At 37.7% G+C, this 27,509-nt stretch overlaps 1 protein-coding gene across 1 annotated transcript in view; it reads left to right on the top strand.

The window, feature by feature from the left end:
- RPS6KA5 (ribosomal protein S6 kinase A5) overlaps positions 1-27,509 on the top strand; it is a 126,655-nt gene that overhangs the window by 54,462 nt on the left and 44,684 nt on the right. The window contains exons 4-5 of the mRNA XM_090271297.1: positions 14,546-14,661; positions 17,065-17,172. Coding sequence (XP_090127423.1) covers positions 14,546-14,661; positions 17,065-17,172 — 224 coding nt within the window. The remainder of the gene's footprint in view (positions 1-14,545; positions 14,662-17,064; positions 17,173-27,509) is intronic.

Below are 27,509 nucleotides of genomic sequence, written 5' to 3'. Positions count from 1 at the left end.
ATGGTTTCACTCTCGCATCTGACACTTGGTTGGCTGTTGGCCGGGGCACCTCTCTTCCCCTCCACGCAGCCTCTCCTCCTCCAGTGCGCTAATCAGCTTCTCCCTGGCATGGCAGTCTTGCGGCAGCTCCTGGAGACTGCCAGCTGGGCAAAGGCAGAGGCCGCAGGTCCTCCTGAGAAGCTCTGGAGCTCCTGCGGCCTCACTTCTAACACAGCCCCAGCCCAGATCGCAGGGGTGGAGAACTAGACTTCATTTCTTTTTCCCTTTTCTTTAAAAAGATTTTTAAAAATTGAGGTATAATTGACATACATTATATTAGTTTCACATATACAACATAATGATTCGATATGTGAATATATTGAAAAAAACAAGTCCAGTTAACATCTGTTACCATCCACAGTTATAGAATTTTGTTGTTGCTGTTGTGATGAGAACGTTGAGGATTTACTCCCTTAGTGACTTTCCGACATGCGCTACAGTAATATTAATCGTACTCACCTTGGACATTTCCTCCCTGTTACTTAATAATTTTATAATAGGGCATTTGTATCTTTTGACTCCTTCACTCATTTCGTTCCCTCCCCTCATGTCTGGCAACCACTAGACTGTTCTCTGTATCTGTGAGCTTGTAGGGGTTTTTTGTTTTGTTTTGGTTTGGTTTGGTTGTTTTTCTTTAGATATCACATTTAAGTGAGTTATGTGGTATTTGTCTTTTCTGTCTGACTTATTTCACTTGGCATGATACCCGCAAGGTCCATCCATGCTGTTGCAGACAGCTGCATTACATTCTTTTTTAGGACCAAATAATATTCCCTTGTGTATATGTACTACATTTTCTTTATCTGTCCATTCATCAGTGGACACTTAGGCTGCCTTTCAGCCGGTCCACACTATGCTGTTCGGTGTGTCTGGGTTTTATTTGTCTCTCAAGTTTGCTGGAAGTGTAGGTCGTGGAGGCTTGCGGTCACTCTTGCTGTCCTCTGAGCTGCTTCACGTCCGGGCTGCTGCCACACTCCTACTCGGACCCACGGCTCACTAGATTTTTGACCAGGCTTGTTCCTTTAGGATAAAATTTGCCTGATTGGCACAGGCTCCTCAAATTGATAGGATTATTATAGTGTTAGTGTTATCTTGACAGATGCTCACCTTTGACACTTGCCAGATATGAAATATAGCAATATTCCTGTCAGAGCTGAGTAGGTAGGATTGTTTCCTGCAATGGCTGCATTTGGCCGTTTTGCCTTCCATTCGTTTATGTTGTTTCTGCTGTGCTCTGATTTGGCCTCTGGGCTGTAATTCGTTGACCCCCCCTGTAAACCCATCTGTTGTTAAGCCACATTTTAAAGAAAACTCTGCATTACTGATCTCTTTTTAGGCTCTATTTTAATTTATGTCTAATGGCATCATATGACTTTGATGGGTTTTCTCCTTTATATATTTTTAGCCTTTTCAACTCTTCTAACATGGAAAACCAGACCTCCTTTTATAACTTTTATGTAGCTCTGCAAGGTTACACAAGAAATACTTTCACCTCTTCTATTTTCTTAAAAATTATATTCATTTCAACTAACAGTGGGAAGGAATTCTATGTGGGGAAAAGTCTGTAAAAAACCAAATTTTTTGGTGTTCTCTGATCTCTGTTAGTGGTATTTTTGTCAAAACACCAGCTGATCTATGACTGTTTGAACTGTCAGATTAATCAGTAGAATTTATAAGACACTAAAGAAGCAAATTACAAAAGTTATTTATAAAGGTGATTCTAAGTAGCATTCTCAATAATGAATGCCACCCCAGCCTCATAGGCAGTTCTCTCATCGTGAGTCATACTTTCAGAGAGTTAAAAGGTACTTAAAATATTAAAGTTTCACTTTTGAATATTAGTTTCATCTCAAAAATTGCAAGGGTGAGGATACTTGCTGAGATGGCAACGGAGTGGTTCCTGATACATTGCAGTCTGTTGTATATAGCAAAACAGACAGCAACTGAGAAGCATCTTTGCTTTGAAGTAAATATGACTAAATCACAACACTGATAAATTGATGTCTTAGTCAGAACTTTATAATGATTTTGATAAACTGGAAGGCATTCGCAGGAGGTGTTAGGATGTTGAGCTAAAACCAAAAGGAAAAGTGCGATGACTTTGGCATGATATTAAAAAGAAATTACTTTCAGGCGCGTGTGGTACATCATGTTCATAAGACTGTACGTACTTTAGACATAAGGCATGAGAAAGGAACAATCAGGAGAGATTTAGGCGGTCTGGAGGAGGAAGAGTAGGTGGAAATAAGAACCAGAAAGTGTGGGAATTAATGTATGTGAGGCATGTCTGAAGGAAGAGAAAAATATGTAGGAAAGAAAAATAAAAGAAGGCCAAATAACTGCAGGGTGGTGGGTGGGGTGGGGGCGGGGTCTGAATCTGGGGAAAATAACAGGACTAATCACAGCTTTTTGGAAGGTGCTACCCTAAGAAGAAATATGAAAGAAAGAAGTTCTTCGTATGACAATTTGAGATACACAGGTTAGGTGACCAGAGGTAGTCAGAGTATTACTAGAAATTAGTAAGTGTTTGGAGAGTGAAAGCAGAACAGAGACTCTTTCCTTGAAAGCAGGAGGTGTAGGATCAAGCTCTTCTTTCCGTCAGTTAACTCTGCTACTTCCTCTCCCCGGAGCTGAGTTCCGTAAGGTTGCGTGAACAAGACACAGCCTGGAAGCGCTGAGCAGCTCCTTTGTGGCTGTCCTTTTCCTTCCTCAGTGGAAGATAGTGCTGTTCAGGTCGTGTGTATAGTTTTCAGTGATCCGTAAAGGTTTATCGAACTTACTACCTCCAGTGGATTTCAGGTTCTCCATCCTTCAGTAGGAGCACATAAACTACAAACAACGGAGAGGTTTCTGGTTCAACGTGAAGCCCAGGCAGCTGTGCAGAGGTCTTCAGCAGCTGGAACTGCCCTCTGTCAGCCAACAGCTCTTCTTTCTCAACAAAGTGAATTCGTTGCACATTTTTGATGCACTAATACTGTGGCTTTTTAACAGTGATGTTAGTGAAAACAGAAAAAATTGTTGGAAATACAAGTGATTTTGAACAGCTAATTTTTTATTTTGAAGTTAAAATTATTAAATAATATGTACTTAGAAAGTAATTTTGATTGAGAGCATATACTGTATGTTTACTCTAATGTTAATCCCCAAAGATATATTGTTTACCATCTTATTGAGACGTGATTGGCATATAACATTGTATTAGTTCAAGCATGATGATTTGCTATAGGTACTTATCGCGTAATAGGACCACAATACATTCAGTTAACATCCATCACCTCACAGTTACGGTTCTCTGATGAGAACTTTTAAGATCTCTCTTAGCAGCTTTCAAATATATAATATAATATTATTAATGATAGCCCCATAAGATATTGCCAGAACTATAGGAGTAATTTGTCTTAGGGAGTTGCTAGAATCCTGGAAATTTTTTGAAGATCTTCAGATTCTCAAGATTAATTCACTATTTAAAAAAAAACAAAACAAATTTACTAGTTTAAAGCTTATTTCTCCCTCCAATTTCTACCCATCATCCTATACACAGTACAGAGATGGACACACACACGGTTTGCTGTTCTAAACCCAAAAGGAAATGTGATTGAGGGTAGGTAACCCTAAAACAACAGAACAAAATCTACTTGCTGTTCTTCAATATATGTGTAAATTAAGTGTCATTGAATGAAATAAATGTAACTTATATTCCTAACATGAAAAAAGTTTGACATCTCTTTTGTTTTTAATCCTCAACTGAGGACATTTTTTCATTTCTTTTAAAGAGAGAGGAAGGGGGGGCGGGGGGAGACATCGATGTGAGAAACAGTGATCGGTTGCCTTCTTCTACGTGCCCTGGCTGGCAATTGAACCCACAACCTGGGTATGTGCCTTGACTGGGAATCGAACCCATGATCTTTCAGTCTGGGGACAACCCTCCAACCAACTAAGCCACACTGGCTAGGGCTTTTTTCCCCCCCTTTTCTTCTTCTTCTTGTTCTTGTTCTTCTTCTTGTTTTTAAAGGAACCAATAAATAATCTGGTATTGTAACATTGCAGTTTTAAATTATGTTTTTAAAGGACATAATTGTGTCACATTACGAAGAATTACTGGACATTGGTGGAAATCTTGAGCATTCTAACTTGTTACTTCTGTAGACGTAAACTTCACCTGGACCTAAAAGAGGGACAGTGGTGAAACAATTTAGTACACAATTAAGTAATTGCCCTTGAGTTAAGTAGTTGGAAGAAAATGCAGGGAGTGCTAATGAGAGTATACAATGAAAAGACTTAAATCTATTCTGGGTTATCAAAGGAGACCTTCTCAGAGAAGAGACGTTTAAAGTGTAACTTAAGAAGAATGGAAGTTAGAGGAGCAACAGGAGGTGACAGGGAAGGACAGGCCAGGCACAGAGCCCCACCCAGCTTCTGTGGTAGCCTGAAGACGGGAAGGTGTGCGGAGCATTAGAAGACTACAAAAAGGGAAAGGTGAACACGTGCACAGTCCCGGGGTAGCATGGTCGTAAGGTCAGATCACGCAGGGCCTTTAGACTTTGGAGTCAGATGGACTTGGCTTTAAACTCCAGCTTCGTCACCTATTGTGTGATATTGAGCTAGTTACTTGGTTGCAAGCATCGTCTGTAAGTTACTAATTAATCTGTTAACCTTTCCGCATGATAAACTACCCCAAAAGTCAGTGGTTTTATTATAACCATTATGGGGAACTCGGTTTGTGCTGGACCCACAGTGATGGTTCTTGTGCCCGTTTCACTTTGGTCTTTTTGAAATATTCCTTCTCTTGGTTTGCATTGTGCAGCTGAAAAGTCAAGTAATCTGACTGAAAAGTATGCATTGACTGTAGTGACATGAAGTCATTTTACAGCTTAGGCTGTGGTGGTGTTAGGGAAGTGGGAGTTGTACTGTAGTGTGTTAGGAACTAAATAGAGGCTGTGGTAGGAAGAATAACTGAACACCAAAGATGCCCACATCCTATTTCTTAGAATCTATAAATATGTTTCATTACATTACAAAGGAGAATTAAGGTTGCAGGTGGAATTAAAATTGCTAGTCAGCTGATGTTAAAAAATGGGGAGATTATCCTGGATTATCTGGATGAGCATGACGTAATCACAGTGGTCCTTAAAAGTGAAAGAAGAGGAAGGCAGAAGAGGAGAGTCAGATGGAGATGTGACTACCTAGAGGTCAGAGTGATGCACTGTGAGGAGTGACTTCACAGCCACTGCTGACTTTGAAGCTGGAGGAAGGGGCCATGAGCCAAGGAGTGCAGGCCGTCTCCTGAAGATGGAAAAGGCAAAACATAGACTTTCTCTTAGAGCTTCCAGAATAGATGCAGCCCTGCTGCGTCCTGATTGTAGCCCAAAGACATGCATGTCACACGTCTAATCTACAGCATAAAATAATAACTTGTGTTGTTTAAACCACCAGGTCAGTAGTCATTTGTCATAGCAGCGATAGGAAGTCCACAGAGGTAAGTAAGGAGAGTCAGATCAGACATGTAAACCACTCTTGAAAGTTTTGCCATGAAAGGAAGAAGAAAGAAAAGAAGAGCCATGCTGGATTTAGGAAGGATGGTAGTGTTTTAAAATTGGAGAGATTGTGTGTTTTTAAAAGTGCACATTATTTGTGTGATTTCTGTGTTATTTCTATGCTTCTGACAGCATCCGAGTGCTTCATTTGGCATTCCAGTTATTGTCACATAAAAATCTTTAAAAGCAAGTTAATTGTGCTTGAATAAAAACCAGATGTCTCTTGAATAGTGCACTGAAATATCAATTATGTAAGAAAATTTCTCTAGCTTAATATTGACTGAAATTAATGAGACCCAAATAGTACCTTATAGAAATATATGTTAAGCATTTCCAAAACTTGAAATTGTGCTTACATTGGGACAGTAGCTTAGGTCAGGATATCATACATTTTAATTTTATTTTTAAATTATTACAATTAAACTTGGCAATAGTTTTCAATTCTATAATTATAATTGTAATTGATATCTACAAATAATAACAGTAGCTAATAGTCACCATGTAATAAGCTCTTAATTTATATCTGTCCCAGGATTAATCCTTAATCGCTCATTTAGTCCTCGTGACAATCTTATGTGGAAGTTGGAATCATTTCTATACATATTTTTATAGATATAGAATATGAGCCATTCTATATCTAAAGACGATTATTTAGCAAAACAAAAGAATTGAGATATTATCATTTTCATATAACAAAAGTATTTATTTTAGTTTAATCAAGAAACCAGTAGTCTATACATGCATCATAGTAAGGTATTAGGTTGAATGGACTCTAAATCTCAATATAATTATAAATTGATCAGTTTTGTGGGGAGAGTCACATGGATGAAATGTGCCTCACAGCTTCTGAGAACATATCAGATTTATTTACTTGTTTATTTGCAATTGTTGTCATGAAGCTGGACTATTGATGGCCCCCTTCTGTTCTTCAGTTATGAACAGAACATGTCTTTACTTCCACTGAGAACATATCAAGTCCAACTGCTGCAAACTCAGATTTTCTTCCTCTCTTCTTTCTTTTGTACCTTCAGAACTTCTGTGTCTTGGAAATGCCAATTAGATTAGTAGATATTAAAGATAATGATAATAACACGTTGGAGAAAATATTTTTTAAATGGCATTCATTCATGGTTTGTAGTGTAAATAAATGGCTGTAGCTTTTTAGAGGCAAATATTTATTTAAAAATTTGCAACAGTTATCCAGATTTAATACGTAAGTATATTGCATCTCAGCAATCCAGTTTCAGAAATCTGTCCTCCTAACCTGTACCTGCCCAAGTGGACAAAATATACATACAAAGGTGTTTCTTATGTCACTGTTTACTTGCTGTAAGAATGAGAATGTCAATAAAAGGAAGGTTGTGAACCCCAAAACCGTAGATTCCTGTGTCCAGAGTCACAGAGGAATTTGAGATGAAGGTGGCAAATATTTTTTATTATAATATTTAGTTTTTGTAGTACTTGTTACCAGGTATTACTCTTGGCATTTTCTATACGTTCTTTTTTAGCCTTTGCAAGCAACCCTTTGAGGTATAGATGATCATTTTTGTTTTACAAATGAGGTATCCTAGGCTCAGGGTGTCAAGAGAGGTACCCAGGACCTCATAGCTGGTATTTGGAGGAACCAATGACTTCATTTCTCCACACAGCTCAGCCCATGTATACGGACCTCTTTGGTGTATCAGGAACAGCATCATTACTTTTAATAGCAGAAAATTAGATGGTTGTGATGTTCACTTTTTGACCTCTCTTGATCCTTTCCAATTCTATATTATAATTTCATTCGTTTTCTTAACACGGAGCCATGATTGGGTCATTGCACTGCTTCAAGTCTCCCATTGACTCCCATTTTACTTGAAGAGGGTATAATCTCAACTCCCGAGTCAGACTTTGGGAGCAGCCTGACTGCAACCTCAGCCCTTTGCACTGGGCACTCCAAGTGGTGCACTGATGCCTGTGCTCCAGCCAGTCGGAGCGGTCTGCTCCCTCCTCTGAGAACACGCGCTTCTCTTCCCCTGCTCTGTACTTAAACACCAGCTCGAGTCCAGCTCTGGGTTTCAGTATTTCCTAATAGGCAAGTCACATCATCTCTGTGACCCTTTGCTTTCCCATCTGCCTGGCATTGTTTGGCTTAAATGGGATGATGCATGTGTTGACTGGAAACAGTCGGCTAGGTATTCTCTCAGCAGAAAGGAATTATTGGGGGAAAAGAAAGGACTGCGATGGGGTACGTGCAGCCATGGCAAGCCAAGTGGAAGCAGGGAGAGCAAGAAGGCCATTCTTGTTGTCCAGGAGGGCTTTCGCAGCCCACCCAGGGTGTGAGAGCTCCTCCTACAGGCCCTCCCCATTTCCTGTCTTGGTCAAGGTCTCTGTCATAAACTTGACAAATCAGGTGTTTAGTACCACCTCTGGCAGATAGTGATCCATAGTGGTGGCTGCATTAAAATGAAGCCTAGAGCCCTGGCTGATGTGGCTCAGTGGATTGAGAGCTGACCTGTGGACCGAAAGTTTGCCGGTTTGATTCCCAGTCAGGGCACGTGCCTGGGTTGTGGGCCAGGTCCCCAGTTGGGGGCGTGTGAGAAGCAGCCAGTTGATGTATCTCTCACACACTGATGTTTCTCTCCCTCTTTTTCTCCCTCCCTTCCCTCTCTCTAAAAATAAATGAATAAAATCTTTTTTTTTAATGAAGCCTGGGAAAGTATAAGATGAAACAGAAACATCTTGTGACAGGAAGTAAGAGAGTGCAATAAATGAGGCGAAAGGAAAGCCCTTTGTAAAGGAGCATGCCAACCAACAGAGAAGGAATGTGCGGTTAGAAAATCATCACTGGATTCTGATGAGGAACAGGGTATTTTTACATAGTCTCGCTTCATCTCCCCACCATTTACTGGTTAACTACAAAGGGAAGCATCGTAACTTTATAGTGGAGAAACCTGGCTAACACCACCTTAATGACCCCACCGTAATGACGTGATCAAAATTAGCATCAGTATTGGGAAAATTAACATCACATGCTTCCTGATATGTTCTAAGACAGGTACCATAATTTCATTGCTATTCCTTCCAAGAACACATAACCTGCATCTAATCATGAGAAACCATTAGGTAAAATCCAAATTGGAGGTTGGTTCTCAAAATAACTGCCCTAGCCTCTTTGAAGATGTCAAGATCAATAAAGACGGAGGGTTCCAGACTCAAAAGAGCTCTGGTCACCAAGGTGACCATAAACTAGATTCTGGATGGGAAAAAAGTAGCTACGAAGAGCATTAATTGGGGCAATGACAAAATCTGAGCAGGGGGTAAAAATTAGATATTATTATTGTTATTATATATTTTTAGATAATAAGACTTTTATCATAGTTACAATTTTTGATACTGGTGGTTGTATTCTGGTTCTTTGAAAGGATGCTCTTTTTGTGAGGGGGGTGTACACTGAAGGATTTAGGAATAGGAGCAAGCTGTCTCCAACTTATTCTCAACGGGCCCAGGTGTAAAAACAGAATACCACAGCAAGTGAAGCAAAATATAAACAATTGATGAATGTTTATAAAGGGAATATGGAGATTTCTTGTACTTGTTTTTGCAAATACTTTTTGTACGTTTGAAATTATATCAAGATACATTATTTAAAAACGTAAGAGAAGGCATTGTGACCTAGGAAAAACTTCTTTAACAGGGCCCTGGTGTGATGGACAGTTCTCACCAGCCCTCCTAGACTGATGCCCGGTTTCATGCCACCGTCCCTTATAATGTAAGCCTGTGAAACCAGATTAGGGTGTAATTTTCCCCAAACAGTGTTACTTTCTCCTGCTCTGACTTTGTTCAAGCCGTTCCAGCATATCCAGAAAGATGTATAGATTACATATGTTGTCCTTTGTATGTATTATTTCTCACAACTGAACATTTGATGAGATTTGGCCTGCAGACAATTGGAGGTTCTGATCTCTGGCAAGAATTCAGAACGTAGCTCTTCTTTGTTGTCCAGTTCAGACACTTCTGCTTTAACAGGCAGGTATGTTAGGGTGAGAACCTCTTAGGAGACATTGTAGAAATTCCTGCAGGCGAAGCCAAGTACTTTAATGAGCGAACAACCTGGGTGCACTCCTCTAAGACATAAATTCGCTCTTAAACTCTGTGCCATCAATATGTCAGTGATCTTTTTAGCTTGGCACCTTCTCAAAAAAAGATCGAAGTGCTATTGTAGCCATCAAAAAATACCTCAGTATAGCCAGCCCCCTCCTGCCGCCTTCAATGTCTGCTTTTGAGTGCTGTGACATTCTGATGAGACCTCCGAAACTGAATTGTGAGAAGTGTGGAAGATAGCAACATTAAATGGCCAAATATATAGCATTATTGGCTCTAAGCCATTTAGGTATTTGAGAGGCAGAATAGTTGATCTTAAGACAGTTTTTCTCACAGTGATTAACAAGACCAACCTGATGAGGCTACTCCTGGCAACAGTAACACCATATGGAGGGGGGCAAAGGGCAATTCTAATGTAATGTGAAAAATCACTGTCTTTGTCATCAGACCACTTCATTTATACTCCTTATTATCCCACTCACGGGTACGCCACTCTGGGTAATTTATTTAACTTCTCTGAGTTTTACTGTTCTCTAGAGATTATCCTCTTTTCTCTGGAGATAATACTACTATAATAGTACCTACTGATCCTCATTGTGTATGAGGATCAAGTTCATAATACATCTGCATAGAACAGGCACACAGCAAGTGCCCAGTGTCTCTAGATGTTATTACTTCTTTATCTAGACTCAAAAGCAGTGCACTGTGTTTAAAGGAGGGCAGTCCAAACCCTGTCTTACGTCACTTAATTTTTATCTGGCGGGGGCTCTTTCCCAGTTAGGTGACTAAAATACGATTAAGATACTGCTTCCGTACAGGCAGCGGTGACCAGGGATGTACTTAGTTCATTTTCATTGTAATGTCCACAGAGGCAAAAAGCTTTAGGAATAGCAATACAAACTGGTTGTTCTCATGCTGTTGCTGACAACTTTGCTATCATAAAGAGAATAAAAGCAGTCAGCATTGGCTTTAAAAACAAGAGCAAAAAACTCACACACTGCAATTTCTTTTGGAAGAAATTGGCAAAGACTTGAGAAAAGTAATTTCTAGAAATCTGATGAATCCATAATTTTGATAGGTAAGTTATTCCGGGTAGAAAAGTTGGCATGGATCAAGAGCCCGCCGGCCAGAGTGGACCTTAAATAACTCCAGTATATTTTCCACTTATGTGCTTTATTCAATCTATACTTTTAAAAAAGCCTTTTATATGAAAAAACAAAGAAGTTTCTGTCCTATTGGGGAAGGGTGTGATGGGGGGAAATTCTGGGTTATGTAGCTGAGAAGACTCACTCTCAGATGTAAGTAAGCCTCTGGGTTTCCGGATACCCCTCACCTTGTTGGTGCTGCTGCTAACTCGGTCCCAGAGCCTGCATTCATTCCTGATGCCTGTGTCCTCTTTCAAGAGTTAAAAATTTTGTAATTCAACTCAAATGCAATAATATCCTTATAGTCCTTTATAAATTGTGTTGTTTTACTTGCTATTTCACTGCCTGGCTAAGTCGTTTTTAGTTTGTAGGACGAGCCCCAACCTTCCCCTAACAGAGTCACCAGATGTCTAGACAAATACAGAAGTGTGAAGACACCAGAAAAGCAATTCTGTCCCATCCTCCGCACTCAGGTCTTGTTGAGAATGCAGCCCCTTGCTCCATCTCACTTTTTAAGCTTCTGAGCTTCACCAGTCCAATCCGAGGTACGAATAAGCTCCAGGACAGCAAAGGCAAGCCGGGGCAGGAGCATGGGAGCAGTGAGCTAGGAGCCCAGGAGAAGCTGGTGTGTGTGCTGTGATGGTCAAGTTCGTGGTGCTGGCGAGCTGTTGTAGGCACCTGCCCTCAGATGTGTCCCCTGTGCTGGCAGTCAGCACTCATCAGTCTGTTTGTAAATAAATTAGGAAGAACTTATCCATTCAGATCTATAATGCCATATTTAGGGTGATATTTCTTAGACTTTTTGGCTTACAACTCCTTGGAGAATCTGATAAAAGCTGTGGACTTTATCCTCTCAGAAGAGTGTGTGTGTGCTTACACACACTTGAAAAAAAGGCACATAATTTCAAAGAATTTACATGGAGCACTTTCAAGATGGTTCATGAAACCTTTTAAATGCTCTAAAACTGGCCGTTAAAAAATCTACCTTCCTCTTCCTTTGAAAAGGTTCTGGCAGGGCTCTCTTGAACCTCTTCGCAGCCTTAGAATATATAATTCAAGATGATGATAATAACGAGCACGTATTGAGCTTTCACTTTTTGTCAGACATTATTCCTCGTAACCAAAAGGGAACTCGGGATTGCGCCTCCCAAACCCCATCTTCCTTGCAGCCCTCCCAGGGCAGGCAACACCAGCTCCATCTTCCGGACCTGGGCCGCGCTGCTGTCGCCTGCCCCCCAGCCACATCACCTCTCACCTTGTGCATTACATGTGAGCTCCTGCTGTCCACCTCCCTGTTCTCAGCACAGCAGTCAGCCGTTGATCCTGTTAAAGTGCCAGCCTTGCACTCCTCTGCACAGAATCCACCAGAGGTTTCCCATTTCATTCAGAGTGAAAGACGAAGCCCTTACGATGGCAGAAGCTCTGCGCTGCGCAGCTCCAGGGGCCACTGCTCACCTGGGTCACAGTCCATACATTGTGCGGTGCATGACATGCAGAGCGGCCCCGGCCCCGTCCGCAAGGACCCGTGCAGGCTGCCCCAGCGCTCTCACCCTCACTTCTGTGACCTTGGCTCTCCTACTCCTTTCCCCTCATTCACTGTTCTCGCCACCTGCCTCCTTCCTGATGCTCGACTCCCAGGCCCTCTCCTGCCTTGGGTCTTTGCACTTGTCTTTACTGCTGCTGGGAATAGTCTTCCCTCAAATACCTTTAGCTTATGTCTTTACCTCCTTTGTCTTTGCTCAAGAGTCACCTTGGTGGGGCGGCATACACTGACCACCCTTATTAGAACGCCGTCCTCGCTTCTGTCCTGGCACTCCTTATCTGCCTTTATCTGTGCTGGTTTTTTGTCTTTTTTATGTTTTTAGTAATCATCATCTTCCAACATATTAATAGTATGTAGTTTATTTATGTTTCTCTCTTCCCACTAGAATGCACGTTATTCTAGAATGGAGATTATTGTCTGTTTTGTTCAGTGCTATGTGCACAGTACCTATAAGAGCGACTGATATATAATAAAGACTCAAACATCTGTTGAATAAAATGAACAAACCCTAGGAAAATGTGTATTTTTTGTAAATATGGTTTTAGGTTTAATGAGATGAAGCAACTTGCTCAAAGTCACACAGCTGATAGGTGATATACCTAGAACTTTTGCACGTCCTGACATCAAAGACTCTGTTGTTAACTACTGAAAATATTTCTTTCCAAGGATATGCAAAATAACAGATCAAAATGTATTCCAGAAGGGACGGTCTTGCAAGGCTGAGGAGTTGCTAACAGTGGCTGCAAATTTGGGGGGAGGGGACTATAGAAAGAGGGAACCCACTGGGGAGGTAGTTCAGAAACCTGTGTACACTGACTGACCCCTGATAGGTGAATGCATGGGGCAAGAATTTAAGTAGCCAGCTGAGGGAGACAGTTCATATCCTCCCAAAGTACAGGGACTTAGTAAATAAATACCACAAGATTTTCATCAAAATTCTGGAAGAGCCATTCCTTAGGAATAAGAATCTTATTCCCAGAATCAAAAATAAATACTAGTACAGTATTTATGTATAAACATCATATTAGATTTAAGTAAATACTTAAAGGTAGAAAAAAATCCATTGTTAGTTTGCAGGAATGCTGTGTTCCTTTTTATCTTTTTAATAATTAGCTTTGTGTTCAGATATAATTAAAACCCGTTGGCAAAATGCAGAAGCCTTAGAAGATCAGTGCTTTGTGCTGGCTTTGTAAAATACATGGCAAACAACCAGCCATTACTGCTGGATCTAATTTTTGGAATTTAAAGTTAAATGGGCCAGATAAAACAAAAATTTGTGAGTTCATGAAGATTTTGCTTTGTTTTATCAAATTGTGGTAAACTCACAACAAATGGGTATTTGTGATACATTCTTTTCAAATTTTTTTAGGAGAAAATCTTTAAACTATCCCTGTGACTACTTTCTAGGTATGCATTGTTGTGTTAAGGTGGCAGTAGTTAGTTTTTGATGAAACTAGTATCAGCTTACCAATAAATGTCTTATTAGAGCCAGTTATTAACACAATTGTGTTGTTTTTTATTATTATCAGTCTCCTTACTTCCCACTGTAGCCTTTTGTCTCTTACTTCATTATATTCCTCTTGAGATCGATAGGGCAGATTGAAGGGGAAATGGAAGCCTTTTAGGTTCAGGTGTTTTGAGTTGGCTGTGTTTCGCTGCTTATACCTTTGGGCTCTGAGGAGCAATAGGATGGCTACCTGCTACCTAATATATATTTTTGGAAGGGTACATAGAAAATTCTGGAAAGTAGGGAATCTGCTTAGAAACAGTGACTATTAAAAAGGAAAGATGGGACTTTTCCTTTATGTCTTGTTTTCTTCTGTTTATTATTTTTATTTTAGTTATTGAGTGGCAGATGTTTCCACGCTCCACAGCCGGTTAAATATTGGATCATGATGGCAGAGTTTCTGCTATGCTGTATTTTTGAAACTATTTAAGTATATGCAGAATTCATGTAACAGTTTTAATGGCAATACTCTGTGCCAATTTATTCAGTGGCAGTTTAAGATAGTCATTGTCTTATGAAACTTTTACTATATGAATCTAGTCATATGTTCCATATGAAACTGTGTACTGAGAATTATACCAAAAATCATACATTAAAATCATGCCTTATGGTTAATCCAAAGTAATTAAAGGGAAGTACTTCCTGTAGTTTTTGAGCACAAGTCAAAGAAAGAAAAAATATATTTCATTTTTAGATTATATAAATGGTGGAGAACTTTTTACTCATCTTTCTCAAAGAGAGCGTTTCTCGGAGCTGGAGGTGCAGATCTACGCTGGAGAGATAGTGCTTGCCCTGGAGCATCTCCACAAGGTAAGATGCTTAACCTTTATGGTTTTGTTTTTTTTGAAGACTAACTGAAGTCATGATTAGCTAAAGAGCTAATGTTTTTTACATGTCACATTATCTTTGTGGAGACTGTGAAAGCACACACGTAGATCGTTAGTCACGTTTCTCAATTTCATAGGCCTGTTTTAAAAAAATCTACTTTTCTTTAGTAGTTCCTGTGATGCAGATTTAAAATGCAGAACCTGAGTAATTTTTAATTTTTTTCCATGAAAAACCCTAACGCTTATTACAAAGTGTCATCAGAATGATATTTTTCATTCTTCATTATCATTTGGTATTAGTTACAGTTGTATAGCATAGTGATTAGACAAGTATATACTTTAAAAAGTCTTCGCCCTGATATTTCCAGTACCCAACTGACACCAAACATAGTTACCACAATAAATTTTTCATTCTTAAAATAACCTTTATGGTGAAACCAGAAGTTATAATATGTATTTCCTTAATTGTGACTTACTCCATTGCAGATTGCCTTTCCATTTTCAAGGTGTATTTACTGAGTAGGTCGGAGAATATGAATTATTCTGAAAGAAGCACTTACCTGTGCTACCCAACTATCGCACTGTCCCGTTCTGGCTTTCTGCTCCATTTGTTTTGTCCCAGAGGCCCTCTCTTACACTTCCCCCGCCTCCATTGCTTCCATGTAGCATGGATTCAGTTACTAAAAACTTTATATGAAATCCATGTCTGTGATGTGGTTTGGACTTTATAAAAGTCAGTTTAAACTTCAAAAACTGTTGTTTCAGATGCTATTAATCTTGATCCAAGAAACTTTGAAAAAAAAACTTTTTTTAAAACTTTTAATGATGAAGCATTACTTGTAGAAGCAAATAGTCATTATGTAGAAGAGGCCGGTGCCTCAGACATAGAAAGCACTAGAGTAATAGTTACCAAAGATGTGTGACACTCTAAGGAGACCAGCATGGCTTGAGTCACTCATTTGCGATGATGCAGGTAGGTCATAAAGCCAGGCTTCTTCTTTGTATTCAGATCCTACACTAGATTACAGGTAAACAGATTAAAGTGCTGATTGTGGAGCAGAGAAAAGAATGGAGAGAAATCAAGGAAAAAGGCAGGAGGAAGGAGCCAGGAAGGTAGAATGAATGGCAAGTTGGTGACAATAGGTGGAGGAGGAAAAATGGTGAGAAGATCCAAGAACAGAAATGAGGGATCAAGAAAAGGGTCTCTCCAGCCCAGAACAGGAATGAGACCTGGCAGGTAGAGGGAGATGGGGTTGAGACTAGGAATCTTAAGGGGAGTGAATGAGAAACATGTGAGAGCAGGAGGGAAAGAGAAGAGGCTCGGGGACAGGGCTGCCACGCCACGGAGGAAAGAGAAAGAAGAGCAAGAGGAGAGGGAGCTGACCTGAGATGATGGGGACGGACATCTGTGCTCCTTTCGATAGACTTGTAGGTATGGTCACAAGCTTCGTGCTTATGACTATTTCTGTGGGACAGAAAGGAGCTCGGACATGTTTTTACACATGAGCCAAGTTGGGCCCAGTAACAGGCTGAAAAGATCTTTGCATTTTATGGTTAGAGGTATTAACTGTAGTTTTTTATGACATAAAAACGATGGAGGAAATCTCCATAAATTCCAGAATGAAGACTAACAAAATACAAAGCTCTGAGAGGAAAGCTTAGTAAATTCAGTTTTTAATTTGTGTGAAAGCTTTCATTCTGTTTAGTTCAAGGAAAATCCATGAACATTCATTATTATTAAAATAAGGTAATCCGAAACAGAAGACGAGAACCTGATAACTTCTGAATATAAATGTAATTGATGGGGAGTGAAAATAATATAGCAAGTCAGAGCTCAGCTAAGCTTCTCTTAATTTTACAACCGTAAAAGATAAATGCAAAGAAATATAACACAAATCCAGTTTTATTAACACTGAGTTTCCCAGGAAGAGAAAAAAATGGGAGCTTATTTGCAACTGCTGTAAGAATAAAAACAAAGAACAGACCACTGGGGGACCTGGGTCCTCTGGAAACCATGCTGAAGCCATTAGGGAGGTGGTGGGCATGAACTGGCTACGGAAGCACGTGAAGATCAGCTGGAGTGAGGACGGAGTCTGTGGAGGAGAATAGAGACAGGAGGGCGCAGCAGTCATCGGGGGGACCCTACAGAAGCAGGCCCAACAGGAGTGGACCCTCGTTGCACAGAGAATGAGGACCTGGTTGAAGGGGTGCAGGCAACCCAGCAGGTGAGCCCAGAGCTGGAGGAATGTACATTTGCCCCGTTCAGTGACTAAGACCCCATTACAGCATGCTGAGCAGGAGACTGCTTTAGGGTTTGTTTTTAACGGAGATATGAGAGACTTTTGGAAATTGTTATTTTTAATTGCGTATTTATTTGTTTTTACAGTTGGGGATTATATACCGTGACATTAAGCTTGAGAATATTCTGCTTGATTCTAATGGCCATGTGGTGCTGACAGATTTTGGTCTCAGTAAGGAGTTTGTGGCTGATGAAGTGAGTATTATATTTTAATTTAAAGTTAGTAAAAACAGAATATGAACAATGATGAAAATGAGCTATAGAATAAGCATTTAACAGGGTAGTACCATATGGGTTGTGGATTTTTGTGCAGATTTGCCTAGAGGAACATTTGGCATGAATGACTGTAAAGATCTTTAGTTTAAAATTACCATGGAACCATCCTGGTAGAATTGCAGTAAACCTTTGATAAATATATCAGAATTCCCCAGTTTAAGACAAAACAAAACTATGCATTTAACTTTTATCATAAAATATAACTAAAAATTTAAATAACCCACTGGGGCCTATAACAGAATTATGGCTTAGGTAGTAGTCAATAGAAAATTAGAAATCAAGGTACATACAGTTTACATTATGATTACAAAGTAGGACATGTCATGTTGTGATGGTCCTTTGAATTCCCTTGACAAGAATGATAAGAATCTACTAGACTTAATTCTTTAATAATCTTACTGTTTTGCTTTGCTTATATGAACTAAAATCTGCTAATGTGCAAATTTTAAATATGGAGGACTTTGCATTTTTAGTATTGATTAGAACTTGTTTAATATTACAAATGCATTTAATGACATTTAAAATTATACATCTATTAGTTGTAATTAAATACTACCTATGTAGCAGTTATAATAAAAGTTATATTTGTACACTACTTGTTATTTAATATAACTACATAAATATGAATGCCAGTTCATTTCCATCTGAGGAATTATTGGTGTAGAATACAGAATCACAGTAAAAGTTTTATGTGGAAGATTTGTATGAGACACATCGTTCTTGGGTTCCAAATTAGGTGTCTCTGTTTCTGATTGTTAGCTTTTTGTAATATGCCAAAGCAGCCCCAGATGAATTAGTTAGTGCTGAAACTATAAAGACTAAAGGTCTCAATTGTTTAATCATATCGATATTCATTCAATTTACTTATTTCACAAACATTTGTTGACCAGTTATTATGCAAGGTACTAGATAATATGATGATGAATAAAATAGAAAGTGTCTGCCTTTGTGAAGCTGTGGTTATAATAAAATATTGTCTTTGACAAAAAGAAATTGTAGTTATAAAATAGATTAGATGAATTTTTTAGAAATTTACTTCAAAGTTTGATTTTTAGTGCTTTTTCTCCTTTGCAAAAGTGTTAGTGGCAACTTCAGTAAAATGTGACTGATTAAATATGTTAACAGTTGCTTCCTCACTAAACCCCACTACAAGGAAAAGGCAAGGAGTAGAATAGACATGCACTCCAAAGGGAGAGAAGAAAATGCCAACTAGGTTTTGGAAGATAGATAGCAGAAATACTAGCTGTAACTGGCATTCACTTGTATTAAAATATCATCTTTCTTGGAATGACTTTCTTTTTTGCCCATTCCTGTTCTACGCCCTTGGTTTTCAGCTTAAACTAGCTTCCTTGATCACAGTTAAATCCTAAGCCAGTAATGTGAGAAGCCCCAAAGCAGGCTCATTTGTACCTCTGACCCCCCATAGAGGCTCAGGAATTGGGGGTCTCATGTATCCCTCAAAGTAGAGGTGCAGGTGATATAGGACACAGGAGGTTGGGTCAGCAGGATGTGTAAGATGAGCCCCTATGGCGTGTGATGGTGTCACAATTTCTTTTAATATTTTGATTTTATTATATTAGTTTCCTCTGTCTGTGCTTTAATAGATTTAGTCTCTTCTGTCATACTGTATTTTATAAACCACTATTCTGAGAAGGGTCTGTCAGCCGCAGGAGACTGCAGAGAGTCCTTGGCATGTAAAGGACCCCTGCATAGAAGGAGGTGGTACTCGCTTTCCTCTCTCCATGGAACATTCATACATTGGCTCGCTCAGTCCGTCAGTATTTGGCGAGGGCCTTCCACCCGCTAGACATTAGGCAAGGCTTGGTAATAAAACACTGAAAAGAATCACTTAGTGAACCCTGTATTTATGGGCATGTGTGTCTCATCATTTGGCAGATGTTGGTCTGGGGAACAGCAAAATGTTAAAAACCAGAACAAAAATTAACAAATAAAAATCAAACACGGATTGGAGCTGTTGGGTTTTAATACGAAGTAGTCAGATACGCTGTGCGACTCAATCAGCCAGGCCACTCCTCACAAGAGAGACTTTTCTGGCCAAGGGAAGGAAGGGTGTTCTCATCAGAGGCGTTAATTTTTGAGCACTTAGTTGTTTAGGTGCAGAAATGAAATATTGGGATGTGATCTGAAGTGGAGAAGTAAGTTACCTATTCCTTTGTCATTCACTGAGGACAGTCTGGCTGCATTTAACAATGTAGTTATGTGTTGCGTCATGTGTCAGTAAGCTTGACAGTTCATCTCGCCTTTGCCCTCAAGACGACAGGCCAGCTCTCAGTCGCAGAGGACGAATGAACTGTCGCGCAAGGATTCCGGTCTAACTCCCAGAGCTTGAGAGGTTTTCTGAGTCCCGGGAAACTTTGTCTAATAGTCCTTTGCCCCCCTGATTCCACCCAGTTTTTGCTTTAGCCAGTTTGCCTGCCTAGACCCTTTCTACCTTGAAAATATTCCCACCGAACAATTTCTGTTGTAATTAGCTATCATTTCTTTCTGGTGTCACTTCTCAGCCCAACTCACGCGGAAACATCATCTCTCTTGGAATGAGTTTCTTGTTTATCCATTCCTATTGTTCCTCCTTGGTTTCCAGTTTAAACTCCAATTTAAGGGATTTCTTCCTTGGTTTCCAGTTTATAGGGAGATTATGTATCTCTATCTCTTTCTCTAACTGACCTCTCTCCTTTCAACCTCTTCCTCTTGGGCCCTTTGTGTCGCCATTTTAGTGTGCCTAGGCTCTCCCGTCTTAAAACTTTTTTAATGGAGAGACAAATGGATGGATGGACTGGCTGATAAACAGAGAGATAAAAAGAAAACAACCTCAGAATCCCGTGTTCCCTCCTAGCTGATGTCCTGTGCTCTCCTTTGCCAGTATTGGTTTACACTTTTCAGTCGCCCACATATCTCTTACTTCTGAGTCTGCTCCAGTTTGGCTCACACTCCTACCAGTTGACCAAAACTGTTCTTGCCAAGGTCTCAACTGACTTCACTTTGAGATACTTTTTAGTCTTCCTCTTCCCTGACTAGCTAGTAGTGTTGAACTGGAAATTGCCGCTTGCCTTGGCTTCTGTGACACTACACTCCCTTGACTTTCCTTCCTTCTCTCTGTTTTTTATAGGCTTTTCCTCTTCTACCTGACAGTTCAGTCGTATGTCCCTCACAGTTCAGTGCTAGGAACTCTTCTCACGTGATGCTGCATTCTGTTCCTACATACTGGTAATTCCCAAGTGGATGGCCAACCCTGACTTTTCTCCTGGGACCCAGACCCAGACATGCCCATAATGTATTTCCATCTAACTTTCTCACAGGGTCCTCAGGTTCAACATTTAAAAAACTGAACTAATTTCCCTCCACCCAGATTGCTTCTTGATCGGTAAATCTCAATTTTATGTATTACAAATTCTGTCCTCATTTGCTTGGGGAAATGTATTTCTATTTAATTTTCAGAAAGTTATTTTTTGTCTGTGATTGAAGTTCCTGCTCATGGTGTAATACTCATCTTTCTGCATATTTATTAATTTAATAATTCAAGTATTTACTGAGTACCTACTGTGTGCAAGTATTATACTAGACCCTTGAAATATAGTGGTGAACATAGCAAATTCCTTGCCCTGATGGGCCTGTATTCCAGAGGTATTCATTTAATAGTTATATAATTATTTAATATACATTATTTAATTATGAATTATTTTTAATATTTAATTTTTAGTTATTTATTTCTCAATTATTTCTAGAGTATATTTGCTAAACTAGATTGTATGCAGGAGAAAAAACTGATTTATTTTAGAAACCTTAAAAATCTTTTACATGATAAGGAACACTTTACAGATTTCATACTTTTTACAGATATATTCTTTTCTCGGTCACAGAATTTGAAAAATCCCTGAGATTCTGAATATGAAACAAGACATTTCTAACTATCTGCAGGCCAGTATATGTCCTTCATAGGATTTTTGGAGAGTACGGTTCACCTAACGTTTATTGAGTTCTTACTGTGAGTCAGACAATCTGCTAGGTATTGGATATATGATTCTAATTGAATATTTCAGAGACATCAAGGGCATCTGTTCTTACCTATACATAAAAAAATAATGTAAAAATAATACAGTTATGTGTTATTAATTACCCTGTACTTAAATATGATATATGTATTCTCTGTTTTCATAATTTAACAGAGTGCTTGAAAATTTTCCCAACAGATTATTAAAATGAATCTGCACATAAATTAAACTAGAAGAAAAATAACATCTTCAACATTTAAAACACAGGTAGCAAAGTTAATTATAACTCACTGGTAGCTGTATTAAAAAGGAAAAGGTCTGCGGATTTGTGACTATTTTCTCTTTCTAGAAAATAGAAAAATGCAACCTTTGCTCAATTCAGATAATGTGATTCATTAAATAATTTTTGAACATATAAGAGGCATTTTAGTGTAGTGTAAAGAACACATGTTAAAGTTGGAAGATCTTTTTGGTTCTACACTTGCTGGCTGTGTCACATTGGGCAAGTCACTTGGTCATTAACCCCTCTCAGTCTTAGTTTCTTCATCAGCAAAATAATATCTGTCATATCTAATTTATAAGATTGTCATACAGACACAATGAACTAATGCTCATGAAAGTGTAAAGCACTCTATAAATATCACTTTCTACTTGTAAGAGGTACTGTGAGAAAAATTAAAATATATGAATAAGAATCGTAAATTATTCTCCCTTAATTTTCTTATTTGTAGGAAAATTGTAAATTACAGCTTTCTCTGATAAATGCCTAGTTAATGATTTTATGTACAGGATTCTGCTGTTACAACATATGTTTCTCAAGATACCTAGGTGAGCTTCAGGATCCATAAACAGCATGTTTGCACTAGGAATCAGATAACCCAACTCTCTAAGGCAGCGCTCGTAGTTACCTCTGTCTCCCTTCCTGATTCTTAGCGACATATATTCATGATTCTTTTCATTTATGTGTGTTCCGGAAGAACTGGTTAGGTCTCTGTAAATAAGTCCTATCAGTCACTTGCCAAAATCATTGTGGTAAAATACACATAACATAAAAATTGCCATCTTAACCATTTTTAACTGTACAGCTCAGTAGTGTTAATTATATTCACGTTGTACAACAGATCCTAGAATTTTTTCATCTTGCAAAACTAAACTATATGCAATGAACAACAACTCCCCATTTTTCCCACCTACTAGCCTCTGGTAACCACCATTCTTTCTGTTTCTATGAGTATGATGATTTTAAGTATTTTATTTTATTTTTTTATTTTAGAAGGAGGAGAGGGGAGGGAGAAGGGGAGGATGTGAAACATCTGTGTGAGAGAGAAACATCGATTGGTTGCCTTCCACACTCCTGGGGCACTGGATCTGCAACACAGGCATGTGCCCTGGCTGGGAATCAACTGGCAACCTGTCGGTTCGTGGGACGATGCCCAACCAACTCAGCCACGCTGGTTAGGGCCCCGTTTAGATGCTTTTTATGTCTTTTTCTTGGCTAGTACTTCCAGTTGCTGTGTTGAGTGGAAGTGGTGATAGATAACATCCTTACCCTGTTTACTGATCTTAGAGGAAAAGCTTCCAGTTTTTCCATCATTGAGTATATTTGCTGTGGGCTTTTCACGTGTGGCCTTTATTATGTAGCTTCCTCCTATTTCTAGTTTGTTGTTGAGTGTTTTTATTATGAGTAGATTTTGAATTTTGTCAGATACTTTTTCTGGATCGGTTGAGATGACCATGTGGTGGTTGTTCTTCATTCTGTAAATGTGGTTTTATTACACTGATTGACTTTTGAATCTTGAACTATCCTTGCATTCCAGGAATAAACTTTACTTGTTCATAGTATATAATTTTTTTCATGTTCTGTTGAACTGGCTTTGCTAGTATTTTGTTGAGGATTTTTATATCAGTTTTCATTAGGAATATTGGCCTGTAATTTTCTTTTCTTGCAGTATGTAATGCTGGCCTCATAAAATGAGTTTTGAAGTGTTCTCTCCTCTGCATCTTTTTTTTTTTTTAAGTTTGAAGAGGATTGGTCCTACTACTTCTTTAAATGTGTTTTTTAGAATTTTGCAGCAATCTGTCTGGTTCTGGATTTTTCTTTGTTGGAGGATTTTGATAATTGATTTAATCTCCTTATTTATTATGGGTCTCTTAAAATTTTTAATTTCTTACTGATTCAGTCTGATAGGTTGTATGTTTCTAGGAATTTACCCATTCTAGGTTATCCAATTTGTTAGTGTATAATTATTTATAGTAGTGTCTTGTAATGTCTTCTCTTTTGTTTCTGATTTTAGATGTCTTCTCTGGATTTATCAGTTTTCTTAGTCTTTTAAAAATCATCTCATAGTTTTGTTAATTTTTCTCTTATTTTTCTATTGTTTCATTTTTTTCTGCTGTAATCTTTATTATTTCTTCTGCTAATTTTTGATTTTTTTTCTAGTTCTTTTTTTAAAAAATTTTATTTATCTATTGTTAAAGAGAAGGGAAAGGAGGGAGGAAGAGATGGAGATTGGTTGCCTCTCACACGCTCCCAACTAGGAACCTGGCCCGCAACCCAGGCATGTGCCCTGACTGGGAATCAAACAAGTGATCTTTTAGTTTGCAGGATGATGCCCAACCCACTGAGCCATACCCATCAGGGTTGTTTTTCTGGTTCTTGAGTTAAATATTTTGAAATGAAACCTCTTCCTATCTCAATGTATTAGGATATTCTCTTTCATTTTCTTTTTTAAATTAACATGTTGAAATCCTTAATTTACTAGAAATTAATTTTTGTATAGAAAGTAAAATAGGGATCTCATTTTATTTATATAGATGACACAGTTGACTGAGTTATTCATTGAATAGTCAGTTATTAATTTCCCTACTGATTTGAAATGCAGTTTGTCACATGCCAAATTGCTGTGCATGCTTGTGAGTCTATTTCTAGGCTCTTCACTCAATCCCTTTTGTCTGTTTCCTTCTGCCTAAGTCAGAACCAAAATTCATGAAGGCCCTGCTCTTACAGTAAGTCTTAAATCTGGAGAGGGGAGATCTTTCTTCTCTTCAGTATTTATCTTACTATTCCTTTCTCCTTTCTCCTGACCTTCCCCCTCCCTCTTCACCATCTATCTTCTCTATTCTTGGCCTTTTGCTCCCCCACATTAATTGTGGAGTGGAATTTATAAGTTAATTTGGAGAGAACTGCAGTCTTTGGATATTGAATCTTCTGATTAATGAATTTGCATAAATGAATATATCTTCCTATTTATTTTGTTGTCTTTAATGTTCTTTAATAATATTTTATAATTTTCTTTGGAACGCTTCATACATATATTATTAGGTTTATTTCTGTTAACTTTATAATTTTTGTTTCTCTTTACAAAAATTAGATATCTATATTTTCTTGGCAAAGCATAGGAATGTTACTGAATTCATATTAATTTTACTAATTTACAGATTCACTTCAAATTTTTACCTCCTAGGTGAGTGTGATTGGCTTTGCAAATACTAATTTAATATTTTAAAAATATTTTTAGTTATATTTAGGTGTTTGAGTTCTTCTTGAGTCAATGTTGGTGAATTAATGTTTAGAGAAAATGTTATTTTTTTCTTTTTACATTTTTGGCATCACATTCATAAAAGTTCCTTACTTTTTTAATCTCTATTTTAGTTGTAATATTTTCTTGTAAATTACTATTATTTATTTTTAACTTTTTTCCTCCTTGATCAATTTGCTAGACATTTGTTTATTTTATTACTCTCTTCCAATAAATAACTTGTCAAATCTCTCATTTTTTCTATTTCTTTCATGCTATTCCTTTATTTCTTCATTCCTTTTACTTTCTGTGAGTTTATTTCTTATTCTTTTCTAAACTTTTGAGCTGGACATCTAGGTCACTAATATTTAATCTTTTTAAATAAAATTCAGTTTCTAAGAACAGCTTTAGATGTATTTCACAAGTTCTGATATATAGTATTTTTACTCTTATTCTAATAATCTAATATTGCAGTTTTTTTCTTTGGAATATGAATTACTTAGAAATGGGCTATATATTTTTCAAAAACAGGATTTTTTGATTATCTTTTGGTAAGTGAGCTCTAATTTTGCTTTCTCTTTGGAGAACAAAATATATATGATTTTATTTTTGTGGTATTTCAGATTTGCTTTGTGATCTGTTACATGGTTAATTTCCGTAAATGTCTTATGTTTACCTGAAGAGATCGTGTGTTCTCTGTTAGATATAAAGTTTTGTATAATTTTTTAACATAAGGCAAATCTCCCGTAGTTTCACTAATTATTATCCTGCTTGATCAGTCAGTTACAGAAGAACTATGTTAAAATACTCATTATGGTTGTGGATTTGTCCACTTCTTGAAGATCTCTCCATTTTTGCTTATATAGTTTAAGGCTCTTCAAAAATTTTTGAGAGTATTCAGGTTTGGAATAGTGTCATTCCCCTAGAGAAATGTTCCCTTTATGATTATGCAATGACCCTACCCAATTTTAATAATCATTTTTACCTTAAAGTGTATTTTTCTTGCTATTAATAAGATATTCCAACCTTCTGTTGGTTTGTGCTGGTCTAGTATATCTTTTTGCATCTCTTTACTTTCAATATTTCTTTGTCATTATGATTTAGGTGTGCCTTTTATAAATAACATATAGCTGGATTTTGTTTTTGATCCAGAGAGTTTCTGTCTTTTAACTGGTGAGTTAAATCTGTATATTATGATTACTGATATATTTTTATTTATTTTTCTCTTAGTGTGTTTTTCTTTTTATCATAGTTTCTCTTTGCTTCTCCCCCTCTCCTGACTTCTATTTAAATTATTAAGATTACTTTATTTCATTTCCTCCTAATGATCTGGAAGTTGTATATATTTATTTCTATTCTTTTAGTAGTTATTACCATGAAATTTTTAACTTTTATAATGACTTAATGGAACCCAAAATTAACTATTATGTCCATGATTGTCATGATCACTTCAAGAACATTGGAATGCTTTAACTTCAATTATCCATCGCATTTTATGTATTATTATTATTATTTTAGTCACCTTATATTCAAATTAATCATTACTATGTAATTATTATTTTCACAATAATTTTTTAAATTCATACTTGTTTAGATTTTCTCATATATTTACCTGTTTTCTCTGCTCACTGTTCCTTCTTACATCTCACTCATTTCTTGTGAGTTTAGTTTATTTTTGAAGTGCATCCTTGAAATTTTTTTTTAGCAAGGATCAGTGAATAATAGTAAACTCTGTCTCTGTCTTAATGTACTTTTATTTTGTCCTGCATTTCCAGTAATTATTTAGCTCTGTGTGTGTATATATCTAGGAATGGACTAGGTTTTTAAAAATATCTTTTTATTATAAAATAAAACACAACATTTGGGTTTAGTGAATTATTATAAGACATACACTCTTATAACCACTACTCAAGAAAGAGAAATGCATCTGCTATTAATATATTTTTACTTAGTTTGCTTGGGACTCTTAAAACATTCAGGATAATTTTCTCAAATATATCTTCTATTTTATAGATTCAATCTTTAGTTGTGTCTACTCTGTTTACTCTGCCTATTTTTCATTTATATAGTTTTCTTTGATTCTTTTGCATATCATTCTTATCCTTCCGGTGCTGCTGTATTGTTTCATGGACATTTTCCTTCCTTTATATCCTTTATCTTTTACAACATACTGGTCTTTTATAGATTATTTTTCTACTATTTAAAGTAATTCTTCTTTTTGTTCTATTTATGGAGTCTAGTTTATTTGTTTACTAATGTTATGCCACCATGGATTTATCAGTGTGAATCTTGGGCCTGCTAAATTGTGGCAATTTTTCTGGTTCTGTTTTGTGTTCCAGAGTATCACCACACTGAACCAGATTTTCTCACTTTCCCGATACCATGCGGGGAGAGGAATTCCATGCCCCAAAGCTACAAGAGATACAAGCCTAGCAATTTGATTTCATAAGAGGAATGTTTATTTGTTTGTTTTTAAAGCTAGGACCCTAAATGAAACTAACCTGTGCAAGTCAGTGAATTTTATTTTCCTAGACTTCACATTTACTGAGGATTCAGCTTTCTTATCATTCCAGTCCACTCCGTTTCAGCTGAAGGCCCCATCTTTGTCCTTGTAAAAATATCAAAAGTCAGGCTTCTGAGTTGCTGAGACCTGAAACAAATTACCGTCTCTCCTTTTGTGCAGCTGTAGCATAGGTCATACGCCTACCTTACTGGTTTTCGGTACCCT

Source organism: Furipterus horrens, unplaced genomic scaffold (assembly GCF_987537825.1).
Source record: "Furipterus horrens unplaced genomic scaffold, mFurHor1.1.pri manual_scaffold_3, whole genome shotgun sequence".
Taxonomy (NCBI): domain Eukaryota; kingdom Metazoa; phylum Chordata; class Mammalia; order Chiroptera; family Furipteridae; genus Furipterus; species Furipterus horrens.
This window is presented reverse-complemented; position numbering and strand designations above follow the sequence as displayed.